Source organism: Caretta caretta, chromosome 2 (genome assembly GCF_965140235.1).
Source record: "Caretta caretta isolate rCarCar2 chromosome 2, rCarCar1.hap1, whole genome shotgun sequence".
In the NCBI taxonomy this organism is placed as follows: Eukaryota; Metazoa; Chordata; order Testudines; family Cheloniidae; genus Caretta; species Caretta caretta.
In genome coordinates, this window is record NC_134207.1 from 16504529 (window position 1) to 16522867 (window position 18339).

The 18339-nt window shown below is 42.5% G+C and overlaps 1 protein-coding gene across 1 annotated transcript in view; it reads right to left on the minus strand.

Annotated features, from left to right (window-relative positions):
• TG (thyroglobulin) overlaps positions 1-18339 on the minus strand; it is a 208697-nt gene that overhangs the window by 171948 nt on the left and 18410 nt on the right. Inside the window, exons 9-16 of the mRNA XM_048841675.2 lie at positions 17224-18288; positions 14809-15396; positions 12304-12546; positions 11741-11878; positions 10303-10380; positions 7284-7396; positions 4045-4156; positions 1432-1632 (exon numbers count right to left, since the gene is read on the minus strand). Of these exons, the coding sequence (XP_048697632.2) occupies positions 1432-1632; positions 4045-4156; positions 7284-7396; positions 10303-10380; positions 11741-11878; positions 12304-12546; positions 14809-15396; positions 17224-18288 (2538 nt within the window). The remainder of the gene's footprint in view (positions 1-1431; positions 1633-4044; positions 4157-7283; positions 7397-10302; positions 10381-11740; positions 11879-12303; positions 12547-14808; positions 15397-17223; positions 18289-18339) is intronic.

The window sequence follows — 18339 nt, forward strand, 5'->3', positions numbered from 1 at the left end:
ACCTGACCATAACCAGAAGGTAACAGAAATCTTGCAAGAAAACCTATTCTTGAGATTTTACAATACGTCTTTCTAACAATTTGGGGCTGGAGAAGTATCTAAATCATGAATTGTTACTGATCACTCTTGTGCCTGGATCCATTAGAGATGGAGAAAAACCTAGTGGGCATTGAAGCCTCCAAAATTGGAGCCTAGCACCCATGCAAAACCTGCCAACATCTTCGAGTGTAGCTTCTGAAGTCCATTTTCAGCCCATACTCAGGGAAAACTACTATTGACCTTCAATGGGAGAAAGGACAGAGAAAGGACTTCAGAATTAGGATCTAGTTTGGATCTTCTCCACTCGTCCTTTCTGCCAACTCATGCTCTTCCTGGAGCCTGTCGAAAGCTGTTCCACCTTTCCCTGCTGCTCTCCCGGCGCTCTCAAAGCATCCTGGCTTCCTAGGCTCCCTAAACGTCATGATTTCTCACAAGATCTCTCCTACAGAATGCTCTGTTGCTGCAATGTAATATAGTACATTCGCTTCCAAGTTTCCAAGGATTCATCCATGTGACTAACATACATTGCAGCAGCCCTGTGTTGAAATAGTTAGATATGGGAGAACTCTGCAAATCCCAGAATCACATAGGGAATCCTAAATACTTTCTTGTAGTTTGGTCTTTTTTCAAATCTACCAACAACATTCATTTCAAAAACAGAACAAAGAGCACAAGACTATCCAGCAGGGGATAATTCTGGCTGTAAAGAGATTTTTCTAGATCTAATTTCTGTGAATTTATCATTGCAATTTGGACCATATTATTGAAAAATGTTTAATTTGTTCCGCTTCAATTCAGTGATGGGGAATCTATTATAGTTATTGGAAATTAAGTTTATCCAAACCTCTCTGAAATCATGCTGGAAATCTTGACAGAATTGCAGATCTTTGTGGCTTTGGTGATGCAGGAAATACACCGTGAACATGTAGTGTTTTGGCCAATATACTTTACCATCCTGGTCAAAGCCCAAAAGTAGGAATTGCAGAAATACACCTTTTTTTTCCCCAGCCAGTTAAATTTTTTTCACTCCAAGGGCAGGCTGAGACTGGGCTCAGTTCAAGTATTGGGCAAAGTGTTCAGGGTGGTTCTTAGATTAGCATAACTGACTCATCTGTCTTGACTATTCTTTATCACTAAGATTGGCCACTGAATCCAAAAGCCCTCTCCCCTGTTCAACCTAACAAAACCCTCTGAACTTTAAGGAAGTTTGGAAAATGTGCCCAGCCTGGCTGGAGCCTCTAAATACATATTTAAATAAAAATAAATCTCTATAATAGATTGAACAGGAACCTTAAATCTCAACACAGCTAAATGTTGGGGAAGTTTAGATCAGGGTCCTGTTCTGGATCTGAACCTTGTGTAAAAGTTATTTTGACTGTTGCCACAACTCACTTTCACATGCTGGCCTTTCTCCTCTTACTCGTGTTCCAGGCACCTCCTCTCCATTCTCAAAGACACACCAACAGCTTTCCTGATCCTGGTCGCACTGCACTGGTGAGAAGTTCCCATTGTCCCCTTCACACTGAGGGATGTATCCTTTGCCAATTTCTCGTGAGCGAACTTTGGACTTCAGCATACTACAGAAACCAGGACCTTTAAAGACAAGAGATTGATTACAAGGGAAAGAAGAGCAGAAAAGGAGAAACTCTGAGCAACTACAGAAATGAACCTCAGTAATGTCCAGTAATTGTCCAAAACACTACATCTTACCATAATGGTACTTTAAATTTGGGGCTATTGCTGAAGGAAACAGAGAGATTATAATGGACAAATCGTCATGAGACCATAGTTAAGTTTGTATCAGTATAGATATACATGGGACTTTATTATCTCTACAAAATGCTGCCATTTTGAACCATTAATATGCAAGCTATCTGAATCTTCATAAAGTGGATCTTGTATAAATACGGTACTGATGATACTGATATTTGTTCATATTTAAAACAGTTTTGCTTTAACTGTGCTTGAGCACTTTCTGTGTTCACTTTCCATGAGTATTCCCAGGCTGAACTGGTACAAATAGTTGAAATCTCAAAATTTTTTGCAAAACAATAATCAAACTTTTTTGGATCATGTCAGTAAAAAATGTTTCATTTTAATCATTTCAAAATGTTACATTTTGATTTTGACCTTTTTATATATTTAACTTATTCTTTTTTTTAATCCTTATTTTAGTATAAGGAGGCTTGGAGGGAGTAGTTTGTTTATTAGTAAATATCAGTCAACATTAATTTCACAAACTTATGAAAAAATATTTCCATCAATAATAATCAAAATTTACAGATAGTCAAAGTAAAAAAAAAGGCTGCTTGAGAACCTTTTAGAGTCTGATTTAAGGATATTTACTTTGTACACTTTGACATAGGATGTTGACCATTTGTGTTTTTACAGAGCTTTAACTTTTTGAATTTCAAAATCTACTGTTATTAAATAATTATTGTCTGCCCTCTCATTGCCTCACTCACACACACCATAATTTACAGCAACTATGAACATTTTGACTGATTAAAATTTTGATCAAAGATAGACATTGATATTATCCATCAAAATTATACAAAAAATAAAAATCGAATTCTGTCAAGCCTAAATATAAATTAATTAATTTTTTCAAACAAAAAGTCATTTTGAACCAAAAAAAATTAATTTATCATTTTGAAAATGTTTCATCAATTTCAAATTTTTGTTCCCCAGATTTATTTGTTTAATTATTTTGAACCTGGAGATCCATGAAAACCAAACCCAGGGTTCTGAGTTCAATCCTTGAGGGGGCCATTTTAGGGATCTGGGGCAAAAATTGGGGATTGGTCCTGCTTTGAGCAGGGGGTTTGACTAGATGATCTCCTGAGGTCCCTTCCAACCCTCATATTCTATGATTCTATAACTCTTTCCTGTGAACTGTCTTGGTTTTGACAAACTGGCGTTTTCTGACCAAAATATTTCATTAGAAGATTCCCAACAAGCTCTATTTATTAACACTAATACACACAAAAAATCTAATTTTAATCTCCCAACCCTGCCAACACTTATGAACACGTAACCATACACTCATGAATAGTTCCAATCAACTCAATCCCAACTTAGGGCAAAGTGTTCAGCCTAGTTCTTACTCAATGGGACTGACCATGTACATAAAATTACATAGATGTAAGATCTTGCAGAACTGGGAACTAAGCTTGTACTCTTGCATATGTAAATTGTGTATATTCATAATCCACTGATAATGAACAGTCTGAAAGCAGAAATTATTCACAAACAATTTCAGCGAAAAGAATAAATTCAAGGGTTTTACAATCTTTTTTGTGGACAATTTGCAAACATGAAAAAAGCAAAATTTGTTAAATAAATTATTTGTAATGATTTATTCAGCCAGTAGCAAGACGTATTGAAGGCATCTTGAAATTTTTTTAATAAAAAAACTAAATGTATTTTAATGTACTGAAAGCCCTAAATGGCACAGGCAAAAGGGACAGATTCATACCTATCTTTTAAAAACATAAAAGGTTCCCAGATGTCCAAATAGGCCTGTTCCCTATTCCACTGAGCTACGGGGCACAATTTTGGGGTGTCATAGCAACTGTGGAATCTCACGAGCCTGGAGCTTGTCCACAGATTGCCATGTAAATAGATGACATTTTGTACATCCTGTGATTTTGTGTATATGCTATTTTACACCCTTTGGAGGAGGATATTTTAAAGTTCAATGGTACTCAGAGACTTCCTCATAATTTATACCTCAGTATGAGCCATGGGACTGTAAAATCCAGGAACCAGACCTCCAGCTGATATACATCAGTGAAGCTCAATTAAGCCAATTTACAACTATCGAGTACATAAGATTAAGGAGGTTGACTTGATCAAAGGAACACTGCAAGTTAGTGGCAGGCCCAGGAACAGAACCAGGCCTCTCAACTCCCAATTGTGTAATAGAGAACCTGTCAGACTGAGGCATTAAATGTTGAGTTTCAAAATGGTTTAGCCAGCAAGTTGGTGAATACCAGTACTTACACTGGGGGCTGCCATCTAAATCCTTGCTGCTGTGTTGTATTATGGCTCCTGACGTGGGATCCACACACCAAGTATCTGTGTCTGATTTCTGTAGCATAGTATATTCTCCAGTCTAAGATGGACAAATTACAATGTCACTATAGGATGATGTACTTTACACAGAGATGTTGTTAACACGCAATGTGCAACAGAACTCACATTTCAAAAGCCTTGGCCATAGAATCATAGAAATGTAAGGCTGGAAAGGACCTCAAGAGGTCATCAAGTCCAGCCCTCTGCACTGAGGCAGGACCATGTAAACCTAGACCATCCCTGACAGGTATTTGTTCAACCTGTGCTTTAAAACCTTCAGTGATGGGGATTCCACAACCTCCCTTAGAAGCCTTTTCCAGAATTTAACTACCCTTAGAGTTAGAAAGTTTTTCTTAATATCTACCCTATCTCCATTGCTTCAGATTAAGCTAATTATTTCTTGACCTACCTTCAGTGGACATGGAAAACAATTGGTCATCAACTTCTTTATAAAAGTCCTTAACATATGTGAAGACTTTTATCAGGTCTTTTCTCAACACAAACCATGGCCAGCTGTCCTCATAAGTCAGGTTTTCTAAACCTTGTATCATTTTTGTTGCTTTCCTCTGGACTCTTTCCAAGTTGTCACATCTTTCTTAAAGTGTGGCACCCATAACTGGACACAGTAATTCAGGTGAGGCCTCACCAGCATCAAGGAGAATGCTACAATGACCTCTTGAGTCTTACGTCTTAGTCCCGTGGGGAGCGATGGGGCTCCAGCCCCACAGTTCCACTCCTGGTTTCAGCCCCATGGGGGTGCCAGGGCTTGGGGCACGGGCTTCAGCTGCAGGGCCTCACAGCCCCCTGAAACCGGCTCACAGCCCCCCAGGGGGCCATGGACCCCTGGTTGAGAACGTTGTTTTATGTTTCTTGTGCAAGCAGAGTCTGAATGAATGCTTCCCTGACAACTAGCTGGGAGGGGGAATGATTTGGTTGTGTTTATTTAAATCCATTTGCTCCTGCTCTGCCTACATATTCAGCAGATACGGTGGTGTCAAAGTGATCAACTTTGGCTGGTGTTGGGTACAAATCTCCTTATTACTGAATGCAGGGGTAGTGAAATATGGTTGCCAATGTTGTAATTATTGTAGGAACAGAGGAAAGCAGGACTGTGCTTTACCTGTCCCAAATGAGAAGGCCACCTTCAGTTGAAAGAACCTCGTTAAGCCAGGGGTTCACATGTCAGAGCCCTGTGAAAGTAAGAGGGCTGGGTACAGGTATATCCAACCAGGAGGCTGCACTCATCAAGGGTTTAACCTGTTCCTCCCCACTGTTCAAAGAATAGAGCTAAATAGGCGTCATTAGGAGCCTCTTTGTTATGTTAAATGCTCAATCGGAGCTGAAATCACTTGTGGTAAGACTAGGAGTACTTGTGGCACCTTAGAGACTAACCAATTTTCTGCCCTGCCTGCTAAGAGCTAAAAAACATTGAGAGCTGAAATCACTGGAGATGGGGCAGTGTTTCTGTCCAGTCTGAACAGAGCTGAACATTACTAAGAGACTGGAGCGCAAAAGTCATAGCAGAGAGGCAGGTGGCAGCAGAAGGTGACTGACAGTCAGCAGGTGAACAAGTGGCTAATGCCACGGAGAGGCACAATGAGCGGGCAGCAGGCTGGTGGAGAGGTGCGACAAGAGCAGCGAGCGGGTGGCCAGCAGGGCGGCGGTGGAGGGCCGTGACGAGCAGCCAGCAGGGCAGCTGGTGGAAAGGCCCGGCGAGAGCGGTGAGCAGGCGGCTGGTGGAAGCAGCAAGCAGGCGGCCAGCAGGGTAGCTGGCAGAGAGGGGCAGTGAGCGAGTGCCCGAGCAGCAGAGTGAATAAGGTACCTCTTTACGCCACCTGTGGGGGAGGTGAACTCTGCAGACGTACCTCTGAACTCTGGGTCTGCACTGACCAAGGACAGCAACTGTTAGAGGGGTGCAGAGAAGGGTCGGGCATGTGAAAGGGACTTTTGGGTTGCTGGACTTAAGAACCTGAGGGGGAAAGGACACTGCCCAACCTACTTGGGGGTAGGTCTTTTACTCATGGTTTATGTTTATGCAAGTGGGGAAGTATTGCCTCTCAGAGGTTCCCAAGGGGTGGTGTATAAATTTCCCAGATTACTTGGTGGGCGCTCAAGCCGGTTCTGTGTTGTAACAGTGGAAAGGAACCCCTAGATATTGAACACAGCCCTGGTTGCTCCTGGCTCCACCTGGAAGAAGGGTTACTTTCTAGGGGTAACTCATTATGGGCCTTTCTGATTAGGTTCCTATATGCTGGTGCTATCCTTTGTAATTCTCTTTAGCAATTCATCCATGTTTCCACTTTAGAAGTTTCTGATGGAGCCATATTGGCCTCCTTTTATTCTTCCTGTTTTTCCTTTGCATCAGGATAGTTTGCAGTTGTGGCTTTAATAGTGTCTCCCTGAGAAACTTCCTGCTTTCCTGAAATCCTTTATCCCTTATATTTTCTTCCAATGGGACCTTACAGTGAAAAACATCTTCCAGTTTCATGGAAGAAAGCAGTGACAAGATGAACCACAAAAATCAAATTAAAGCTGCTCTTAAGCCCACAAGCTTGATTCAGCAGAGAAAACTGGGCCCTGAGAGAAGCAGCACTTACCTTTACAAAGAATTCATATGGAAATCCTATAAAAGCCTGGGTTTAAAATTACATTTTATCCTTTGTCCCCTTCTTCAAAGCCCCATTTGGATCATTGTCATATAACTAGAAAGCCCTGCGGAGCCTGTCCTGGGGCCAGACAGAACTGATTTCTGTCTCTGAGGCCCAAATCTTCCCCTCCATTGGAAGAAATCATCGGAAAGTTCCTCTTAAAATTCAGTTAACTGAATAGTGTCATTTAGGCACATTTCTTCATTGGGGCCAGAGCAGAGCCACATTGTCCAGGGAAAGCTTCATCCGGAATGGCAGCTCAGGAGACACGGTCTCCTCCCCAGCACATTAAGCCATCCTTTAAGGAGGGTGACACCTACTCTCCTTTGGGCACAGACCCTGCTCAGCATCCTACCTCCATGCCTCCACCTGAAGGGTGATGTGAACCCCCGGGGGGGTGTGGCAGAAGCGCCTCAGCACAGCAACTGCAATTGCCTATGTCCTTGCCAGGGCATTAAACAAGGTACGGAAGGCTCAGTTTGCCCCTTCCCTCCCCACCCCCCAGTTATACTCATTTACCTCAAGACAGGAGGGGATGAACAAGTCTGCAGCGGTAGCGCTGAGCTCTGAGCCGCTCTGTTTCCAGCTGGAAATTAACGCATTGGCTCGAGATCGCTGACATGATGTCTGGCCTTTGAGAGAGAAAATGTACGGCTGCATGAAGGACATAAATCTGATCTCCTCATGCCTTCCTGAATGAGGCAGCATATGACTAGGGCAACCATATGTCCTGTTTTGGCCAGGACAGACACTTTTTTAAGTTCTGTCCATCCTGACTTTTTTGGCAAAAGTGATCAGTTGGCAAGAGCAAACAGGACAAATGCCGCGTTTGACAAAATGTGAAGTGTGGAGGAACGTGTGGTGGGCGAGCGGCAATGCCAGCCCCGTGCAAGGGGGAGGCAGGGCTCAGGCAGGGGGCAGGCAGGGCTCGGGTGAGCAGAAACCCCAGCCTCATGCCGGGGGGCAAGCAAGGGTTGGGCAAGCAGCTTGGGCCAGCCCTGGCAGGAAGTATGGGGGGGGGGGGGCTTTGAGCAAGCCCCACACAGTGTTCCCCGTTTTCCTTTTGGGAAATATGGTCACCCTAAACATCTCAGATCTCATACACATCTTCATTGTACTATCTCATGGTCTCAGATTGGCAGCTGCCATGTGAATTCTTTGTTAAGTGTTAATTCTGCCTCCTATATTAGCAAACGTGGCAAACAAACAAGGACAAAGTGGTAATGGGACAAATTCATCCCCCGAGTAACTTCATTGACTTCTGGTGAGTTGGCCAATAATCTCTGCTGGCACCTATTCAAAGAAAATCAGAACCTACAAACACATGTCTTGGAGCTGACCAAGAAACTAAATCACAATGAATGGAAACATAAGAGAAAATATTCCAGGTTTTTCAAATTTTATGTCTCCTGGCAGAAAACTCAGTATTATCAGCCATGCAATATGGAAAGACCAAATGTGTTTCACCCAGTTTAAAAGTGGGAAAAGTAACATGGTTCCTAGATATTGAAAGAATCTGAGAGGTCCTACAGAAAAGGAATGCATCTCGGATGCAAAAGAAATTACACTCTGTTGAAACAAATCTATAGCCACCTAAGTTTTCATTATTATCAGTGTTCTGCAGACCATGCCACCTGCAAGTTCACAACAAGAGCAGTGAGAGAACTCAAATCCGTATACTCCAAAAGCTTATGCCTTTTCCATTCGAGTTACAACCCCCATTCAGTAAAGCACGTAAGCACATGATTACCTTAAAATATGTGACAAGTCCCATTGAAGTCAGGGACCTACTCACGTGCTTAAAGTTAAACACATGCTTAAATGCTTTGCTACATCAAGGCCAAGAATTGCTATTTGATGTTAGCAGTAAAGGGCCTCTGAAGCTCAGCAGAGCATCCCAACTCCATGCAGTAGAGTGCAGGAGTGCACATACACATTAGCCCAGTTAATCACACTGTAGATTCAATTTCTGAGGAATAAAGTAAAAGACTTCCTTGAAAAAAAACACATCCATTCCTAAATTCTATCAAGCAAAAGGGTAAATGTAGAAGTCAAATATTGCAGATTTTTTAAAAGGGCTTCAGAAGAGATCCTGGCAATTACAGGCCACTGAGCCTAACTTCAGTACCGGGCAAATTTGTAGAAACTATAGCAAACAACAGAATTATCAGATACAGAAAAACATTTGTTGGGAAGAGTCAGTTCTACTTTTGTTAAGGGAAGTCATGCCTCATCAATCTATCAGAATTCTTTGAGGGAGTCAACAAGCATATGGATGAAGGGTGAGCCAGTCAATATGTGGACTTGGATTTTCAGAAAGTCTTTGACAAGATCCCTCACCAAAGGCTCTTAAGGAAACTACGTAGCCAACTGATAAGAAGGAAGGTCATCTCAAGTATCACTGATGGTTGAAGATAGGAAACAAAAGGTAGGAATAAATGGCCAGTTTCACAATGGAGAGAGGTGAATAGTGGGATCCCCCAAGAAATCTGTACTAGGACCTGTGCTGTTCAACATACATATTAGTGATCTGGAAAAAGGGGTGAACAGAGAAGCAGCAAAGTTTGCAGATGATACAAAATTATTCAGGACAGTTAAGTCCAAAGGAGACCTTGAGGAGTTACAGAAGGAACTCACAAAACTGGCTGACTGGGCAACAAAATGGCAGATGAAATTCAACAGTGATAAGTGCAAAGTAATGCACATTGGAAAAAATAATCCCAACTATACATATACATAGATGGATTCTAAATCAGCTAATTACCACTCAAGCAAGCGATCTTGGCGTCACCGAGGATAGTTCTCTGAAAACATCTACTCAGCGCAGCAGTGGTCAAAAAGGCTAACAGTATTTTAGAAACCATTAGGAAAGGGATAGAAAATAAAACAGAAAATATCATAATGACACTATGTAGATCCATGGGGCACACAATACTTGGAATACTGTGTCCTGTTCTGGTCACCCATCTCAAACAGGAAAGAGTGGAACTGAAAAAGGTTCAGAGAAGAGCAACAAAGATGATCAAGGGTATGGAACAGCTTCCATATGAAGAGAAACTAAAAAGAGCAGGGCTGTTCAGTTTAGAAAGAGGGGATATAATGGAGGTCTATAAAATCATGAGCCGTGTGGAAAACAAGTGAATAGAGAAGTGTTATTGATCCTTTCACACAATACAAAAAACAGGGGTCACCCAATGACATTAACGAGCAGCAGGTTTAATACAAATAAGAGGAAGTACTTTTTCACACAACGCACAACTAACCTGTGGAACTCATTGCCATGAACCAGGAACCCAATATGGCTGTTCTTACGTTCTAAATAGTCTGCCAAATATTTGAGACAGACACACACAGTTCATCTAGCTACAAAACAAAACATCTGTCTTCCCTTTGCTTTCTTTTATGAAGGTTTTTTTAAAAAAACAACCTTGTGTTATGCTATATGTGATTTACTAAAAATCTCAATTAAAAAAACCTAAAATATATGCATGTGTCAGCTAAGAATAGGGAAAATTGTAGGAAGAAAAGATTAACTTACATTTTGGGAAGTGTGCTGAGCGTATGATCAGAGAATCTGTAATATAGCGTCCCCTTTCATCCACACACCAGCAGTGACCTAGGCAAGAAATAGCAGCAGCCGTACATTAGAAAAATGTATGTCCCTTTCCTTTGTTATTATTATCACATGCTGATCTGAACTGCAGGAGGATTTTGTTGTTGCTGGCTGGAATACTGAACACAGTCCATATGGCAGCATCACCGTGAAAACAATATAATGGCTAGTTCCACAATCCAGATCAGAGAAGAGCAAGCTGGGTGAATTTTTTGGATGAATAGTTTATTCACCAAAATAATAATAATGCAGTTTTGGGTCCACCGAAATTATTTGTGAATTCAGGACAAATTCAGCTAATAGTTTCCTCCAAAAAATGGAAATATTTGTTATAAAAAAGTTGAAACATTTAGCGTCAATGTTTTTTAAATGAAATGTTTTGATTTTTTGCTTAGAAACAACATTTTGTTTCTAAATTTAGCTAGATTATTTTTAACAGGATAAAAAAAAAACAGAATTAAACAAAACAAAACCTAAAAAAAAAAAATATTTGGGGGTTGAACAAAATGTTTCTTTGCACCTAAAATTAATTTTTTTGTCAGTTTTTCATTTTGGCAAGAAAAACCAAAAAGTTTCTAATTTCTGCATCAGGGCTCTGGTTTGTACTTTAGCTGAAGATTCAGGGTATTTCTTATTGTATTCGGTCCAGCACATTTTTTGAAGAGTAAACCACGTGATCAGCACACAAACACATTGGGCTCAGTTAACCCACAAGACTTTACTGGAATCACTTGAATTATTATAGCGTAATAAGTCGGGTGAAAATTCAGCTGATTGCCTGTAAGGTTTATAAGAAAATTAATTTTAAAAATAACGTAAATTCAGAATATTATTTCCGTTGTTGCTGTATGAACATGCAACACTCAGTCTGGCCAAGCTGCAGTCAACAATGGGCCCAATGTCAGGGGAAAAGGGGACTCTAAGCCCAGCTAGAGCTGAGCGGCAGCTGAGCCATTCCCTGCCACAATTTAGATTAGCCTAAAGATGGTTCTAAATTACTTCAGGTAAAACAGACCTCAAGGGACTATTTGATTGCCTTCCCATATCTGGCCCCCAGGAATACTCCCTACACCTGGAAGAGTATGGGTGATAAAGCCCGGTATGCCAGCCTTATGCTACCCAGGGATTCCTCACAACAGAGAGCCAGAGGGGCAGAATTTGGCCAATTATCTTCACGCTGCATCCATAGTCTTTCTCCTAGCAATGCAGATATATATTTAAAATAACATGCAGCAAATATATTTTTGGTTAAGAAATAACTTGTGATGTTATTTCTTCTAATTTTATTATATTATACGTCAGTCTGACCTGCCTTTACTCATCTCAGCAAGAAGCAGTGAGTATTTCACAAGTGATGCCTCACCAGTACTCTTGTAGCATTGGACCGGTTCCCAGTTCCCCAGGCCATCACACTGGGGAATGTAAGGATGAAATCCCAGGAGCGTAGCTTGTCCAGCAGAACCTTTTGAAGTAAAGTGACTCCGCCAGTAGAAACGCAAGGCTATAAAAAAAATAAACAAACCAGGATATTTTGGATGTGGTCAAATTCCTTATACCCATTCCTCAAACGGATGCTATTTAAAAATGCACATGTACGACACCCTACTCTATTCCCTTTATTTAGAAGGGGAAATATTACCAAGACACTGGGAAATTTAATGAATGGGAAATGTCCAGATTCTAATGTCACCCGCTGTGCTACATAAGAAAAAGGGTCAAACTCAGCCCTGATGTAAGCAGTTGAAACTTCATTAACTCTGATGGATTTACATCCACTTTCAGCAAAGCTGACTGGCCTACAGAGCTCTGGTACAGACAGATCATGTTTGGGGCTAGTTTGTGCACTACTCCCCTTTAAGCAAAAGCCCTGTTCTCCGAAGGTTTACTTTCAACCAATTTTACCAACTTCTACTCCTCCCAACCTACTTGATTGTGCTGCCAGTCGGACTGCATAGTCACTTCCTGCCAACAGCTTTTCAGAGAATGCGTTCCCTGATTGAAAGGTCTCCGCAAAATGAAGAAGATCGTTGTCTGTTAGTCGAAGTCCTTTTGCCATTAAAAAGCTCTGTCCCAAAGGAATGTGGGAGCCATTCGAAGCTAGGACGAGTTGTTCTGCTTCATCAATGAACTGCATAGCTTCCTTCTTTACACTTTCGCATGCACCAGGGCCTGTATGTACAGCAAAGGGTTGTTTTAGTAACCTTTATCTTACTCCAGTAAAGATTCACACATTCATATTCAAGAGTCTTTTACTTAACATTTCTTATTTCTTTCTATATTTACTTTGGTTTGCATCAGTTAAAAGAAAAATCCTCTGTACACACACGCCCCGAAATAAGTGATCAGTAAGAGTTATTTATTATTATTCTTTATTTGTATTAAGCATGACCCAGAATGTGCTAGGCTCCATGTAAACAGGCAGAAAGTCTCAGTCCCTGCCTTGAGTCAGTTAACACAAAGGTTGGGAGAAAGGATACAACATACAAGCTAAGTGGCCAAGGTGATGACTGGCATGTGGTCTGTCATTTGCATTTTCTATACTTTGTCTTTTACTCATTTCTTGTAGACAGGCATACTGTGAACAGGATCCATGCAAGCTTCTCTGCAACTATATCTCTGTGTTAATCTAATATCTCCCTTCTTCCAGTCCTGCCCCCCCAAACCCATAGTTGAGTTTTTGTGTGCTCTTTCCCGCATTGGAAGTTTTCCACCCTTTGTCCTTTCCTCCACGCACTTGAAGAACTAAGATGGTGATTCTAGTTCCCAGGGCTATCTCACAGCTCATCTACCCAAGTGGTGCAGTGCAGAACGCCACTGCTTTGGTAGCAACATGATATATAGGTGGGCATAGTCCCCAACTCCGTGAGTGCTCCAGCCCTGGAGCACCCACGGGAAAAAAATAGTGGGTGCTTAGTATTGATTAGCCTCATTGATAAGCTCCTTCCCCTCACCGACAGTGCTTCCCACCCGCTGGTGGGCCCCACTGACCAGTTCTTCCCCCTCCCTCCCAGCACCTCACGGCTGCCACGATCAGCTGTTCAGCGGTTTAGCGGAGGGAAGGGGGCAGAGCGAGGGCAGGGTGCGCTCAGAGGAGGGGGCAGAATGGGGTGGGAAAACGCAGGGCAGGGGCAGGGCACAGGCAAGAAGAGGTGGGGCAGGGCATGAGCAGGAAGAGGCAGTGTGGGGGTGGGGCCTTAGGGGAAACAGTGTTGTGGGGGCAGGGCCTGGGATGGAGCAGGAATCAAACACCCACCCTGTGAAATGACAAAGTCAGAGCCTGTGCAGGTGGGATTTTCAAAAGCATTCCTCGCTGGCCTTTCTCTTCTCCCACTGACTTCCATGGGAGTTTTGCCACTGAGTTGATGGGAGCGGGATTAGGTCACGGCTGTGTGCTTTTGAAAATCCAGCCCATCTATCTAGGTACTTACATGGTCCTCATCGCTGCAGCATCCGACTATACCGTGCTAACTAAAGCCCTAAAATCAGGAAAGCATTTGAGCATGTGTTTGACTTTAATCACATGCTTAAGTCCCATTGGTCTCAAAAGGACTTAAGCACATGCTCAAGTGCTTTCCTAAAGAGGTTTGCTTTTCTGAATCAAGCTGATGGCATAAAGACACTGAGTAATAAGAATGGCAAAGAAAATTCCTCTGACCTTACTTTATAGTGCTTTTATTTTATCATTAACATAATGTTTGTATGATAAGTTCACGTAACAAATCGCTTTCATAACTTGCATTTATTACCTCCTTAAGACCCACACCCATCTCTACTTGCTCAACTCCTTCTCATGATCTGTGTTTTGATTGTGTTCAAATTCCAAAAATGGTAACTATTATAAAATCTACTTGACCCTGGTATAAGGCTGTCTGTCATTTTTTTCCACAGAAAGGATTTGCTGTATTTTATTTCTCCATGTTACGTTCACGGCATACACACTCAGAGCTAGAAACAAAACATAAATACTCTCCCGGAAAGGCTGCAATTTAATACTACTTCATTTTTTAGAATCCGGAAATCTAACACACAACAATCAATGGAGAGAGCGAGCGAGAGAGAGAGCAGGCTGATACCTAAGGCAGAAAGGCACAACTCAGTCCACCTTGGACCCAACTGGGTCTTTTGCAGACTGACTGCAGAAAACCCAGATTTCATGCTTGCCTAAAGAGTTCCCTAGCCTGCAAGCAGAATCAGGAAACCTCTTGAAACTTAAAGTGATAGCTTGTCATTTGAACAGTTTTCAATACACCACACTCCCTGATACTAAAGTTGGGGCAATCTATTCTTTTCCAAAAGACAGTTGTTTGCTAGCGGTGACTGTGGAATCAATGGGTCCTTCCCTGAGTCAGTAAGTTTCTACTTTGTAGTTCTCTAAATGATTTTTTCTTACTGGAGTAAATAAAGAACGAGAAACTCTGTCATGTTACTTACATGCTGGGATCCTGTTTGCCTCAGCCTTAGTTCCTTGCAGTTCTTCTCCCTTGCTGTCAACACACCAACACCTGCGCAGTTCAAAGTGGCCTAAAAGGGCATTGAAATCAGTGTAGGACCCCGGGTAATGGGTGACCTGACCATGCAGAAGCTGCCAGAATGTATATGGATCCAATAAAATGTTCTCTGACACAACTGTCACATTGCCCTCCAGCACTCCAGGGGGAAGAGCAGCAAAAGAAGAATACTTGGCCAGTGCTGGGAAGATATTCTGGTGGCCAGCCACATACAAGCCTTTAATAAAGGTTGCAAAGCCTTGGGAAGATGATTCTTTATATTCAAGTAGTATGTTCAACAGGTCAACAACAGGCAGAGTTTTGCCTTCGTTATTCTGGGTGATCCACCTTTGGTACCATTCAAAAGCTTGCTCAGGGGGGCCATTGCACTGCACCTGTCTCCAGTTACCGTTGGTGATGCATTGTGGGACGTAAACACTGGACAGCTGAGATAGCGCGTGTGGGTCTGACAACAGTAACTGCACCGTCTTTAGAAAAACTTGAGCAGCAGTTACCTGGCAAGCACTTGGACCTAGGGAAAGGAAAATATACATTCAACCATCTCAGGAATGCACCATAGGTATGTGATGCAAGCTAACTTGAACTTGGTTACTTTGCAAACACATTTAGAGAAATTGCTTATTGCTGCTAATGATTAGTATGACTATTTTGGGGCAATTATTATTATTTGTCCCATTATTAAAAGAGGACCAAATCTTGAGGTTTTTACCCAGGGCCAGATTTTCAAAGGCATTTAGGCACCTAAAGATGCAGGTAGGCACCAAATGGGATTTTCAAAATTACCTAAGGAGGTGAGGTACCTACCTGCATCTTTAGGTACCTAAATACCTTTGAAAATCTACCCTCCCATCCTTATTCAGATAACTCCCGCTGGAGTAAAAACCAAGTGCCATAGATACCATTGGGAATACTTGTGTAGCAAAGTGCTACTGAACGTGTTCACCCCAATCTAAAAAGAAATTTCAACTCATAGCCTCACTTCTCTCACCAACTAAATTTTACAGCCATTTGTAGGATGTACTTTCAGCCCTCAAACAAAGCACAGACGTCAGTTTGTCTCCTTTGGAGGCCACGACTGCCGTCAGGGCCAAATTTCATTTTGTTAACACTTGCTAGTGGCTCAATGAAAACAGCAAAATGTAACAGCACGTCTCTTTGAGTCCAGCAGAGCATTATGAGCCTAAAACACCAGTGTTCCATGCTCTCCCCTGGCTATGGTACTGTTTGCTTCTGATTGTGGGCCAAACAGGTAATAGATTGCAATCAATGAACCCCTAAATGCTGCAGGACATAGTTATTGAGATCTCTCTCTCCCTGTTTGGACCATCATGGCAGTGAAAATCTGCCCGCTGCTTTGCTACTGTTTTCTGCTGCTGAACTCTCCACAATGTGCAGCAGGTTATTCTCAATAGGGGCCTGGGCCTCTGGGACCAGCTTCCTCTGCCCATCTGCCATTAGTCGAGCCCACTAAGCTTTAGGTGTCAATATAAGACCTCTTTTTTTAGCCAAGGCCCTTCACTCTGCCACTGTATCATATTAATAGAAGAGCGGAGGGGGGCTGTTATTACATTTTATAGGCTTATGCCCAGTGTCATACTTAGGCATAAGAACATCTAACCATCAGATTCATTTATGATGAAAATCACTATATAAGAGACAGGTAACATTTGACACTCAATGTTTTGACCTGAATGTGGGACCCACATTAGGTGTTTTGGCCTTTGTCCCCTTTAGTGGCTGGTGCACACATGAAGTTAATGTGTTTCCTACAGCTAGCAGTCGAGGGACACAGTCTTGTAGTTCAAGTAATACCAGCTCACAGTTTTAGCTCAGAAGGTGGGTCAAAGGCAGTTGCATGGATTATTTTGTCCCACAAGAAAAGCAGCTTTCCACCCTACTGAAAGGCAGGCTATTCTAGAGACAGTGAGCAGAGCATGATGTATCAATTGCATGGACTCACTGGGTTTCATGGTGACTAGCTATACCGCTCACACTAGCCACAAGGACATCAGCAGGGGCAGAACTCAGAGACATGCTCATTAACAAGAACAGAGCTCACATCTTTCTGCTCTGAATGTGCAGGCCCTACACCCACTTGTGCTAAGGGGGACTCTTCCTTATCTCTAGAAGTATCTGAGGATACGATATTCTCTGTGATCCCCCAACCACTAGAGGGCTACATGAACACGTGCTGAACCACTTCTGATTCTTTCCACCAGAGGGCAGTGGTGCTCTCACATACTAGCCCATATATCGAATAAGAGGAGAAGCAGCATGAACAGCAGCACAATCCCTACCAAAAAATAAACCCTTCTAAAGCACCAGTCCCCAGACTTACACTGCATGGGTTCCCCAGCTTTTCTTGTTGTTCCTGGAATAGCCCTGCCTTCCAAATCAACACAGATGCAATTCGTTCCATGGCACTGGACTGGTAGGAAGTCTCCTTCCTTGGTACAAGAGGGAACAAACAGATCAGACCCTGCAGGTTGGCTTTGTTTCAAGCTTTGCAGACTTTCCCTTTGCTTCTCACATGCAGTGGGACATCTTGGACGTTTGCCTTGCACTCTTGAGCCTGGGACTTCCTTACCCCGTGAGTCCACACACCAGCATGTGGCTGCATAGCACTGAATTTCCTCATACCTCCCCTCCTTGGTGCACGTCGGAACAAACAAATCCATGGGCTGCTCGGTGCAATCTTTGGACTTTAAAGCCATTTTTACCACCTCACCTAAATCTTCAGCGATGTTTTCAGGGACAGAAATAACATGTTGTAAAAAGGCAAAAAACTCGGGAAGTTCCAGAAGAGAAGCAAGAAATTTCACCCCATTCTGATTGTTCTGTAAACTAACTGTGCGGCCAAAGCTGTCCACAAGAGGTTGACTCAAATTGAAGCTCTCCTTTGATGTTTCCAGTGACAGCCCCTTGGGACGTTCTGCAAAGCCTCCTCCATTGTCCATTTCCATCAAGCTTCCCTGCTGGAAAAACTGGCCAATGCTGAATTTCCCTCTAGTGCCGAGCGCTCCCGTAAAGTTAAACTGGATCAGGTTCTTCAAGAACTTTCCTCCAAACAGGTTTTCTTGGAAGCGCTTTGGGTTGGTGGTGAACCGAAGGGCAACCCGAGCTAATTGTCTTGATGGAAACATCTCTCTGACAACATCACTGAGGATGGATTCTAGTGCAAACAGCTGGCTGGCATCCTGCTTTTCTGTGATAGGAGATAGCAATCCAGAGTCCACAAACAACTCCTTGAAGGAAGGAGGGCAAGCGCTCGAAAACCTGTCTATATTCTCTGACTTCATATCTGGGGTGTCGAATAAACTGTGCTGACTGAAGTGCCCAACGGGTCCATAAAAAAGCCTCGACAGAGCCTGCTGTCTCTCTGAGGCACATGCTCGATCTTCACCTGGACACAGGAAAACAAGGAGACAAATATTTTGGAGTTGGTGACATAGAA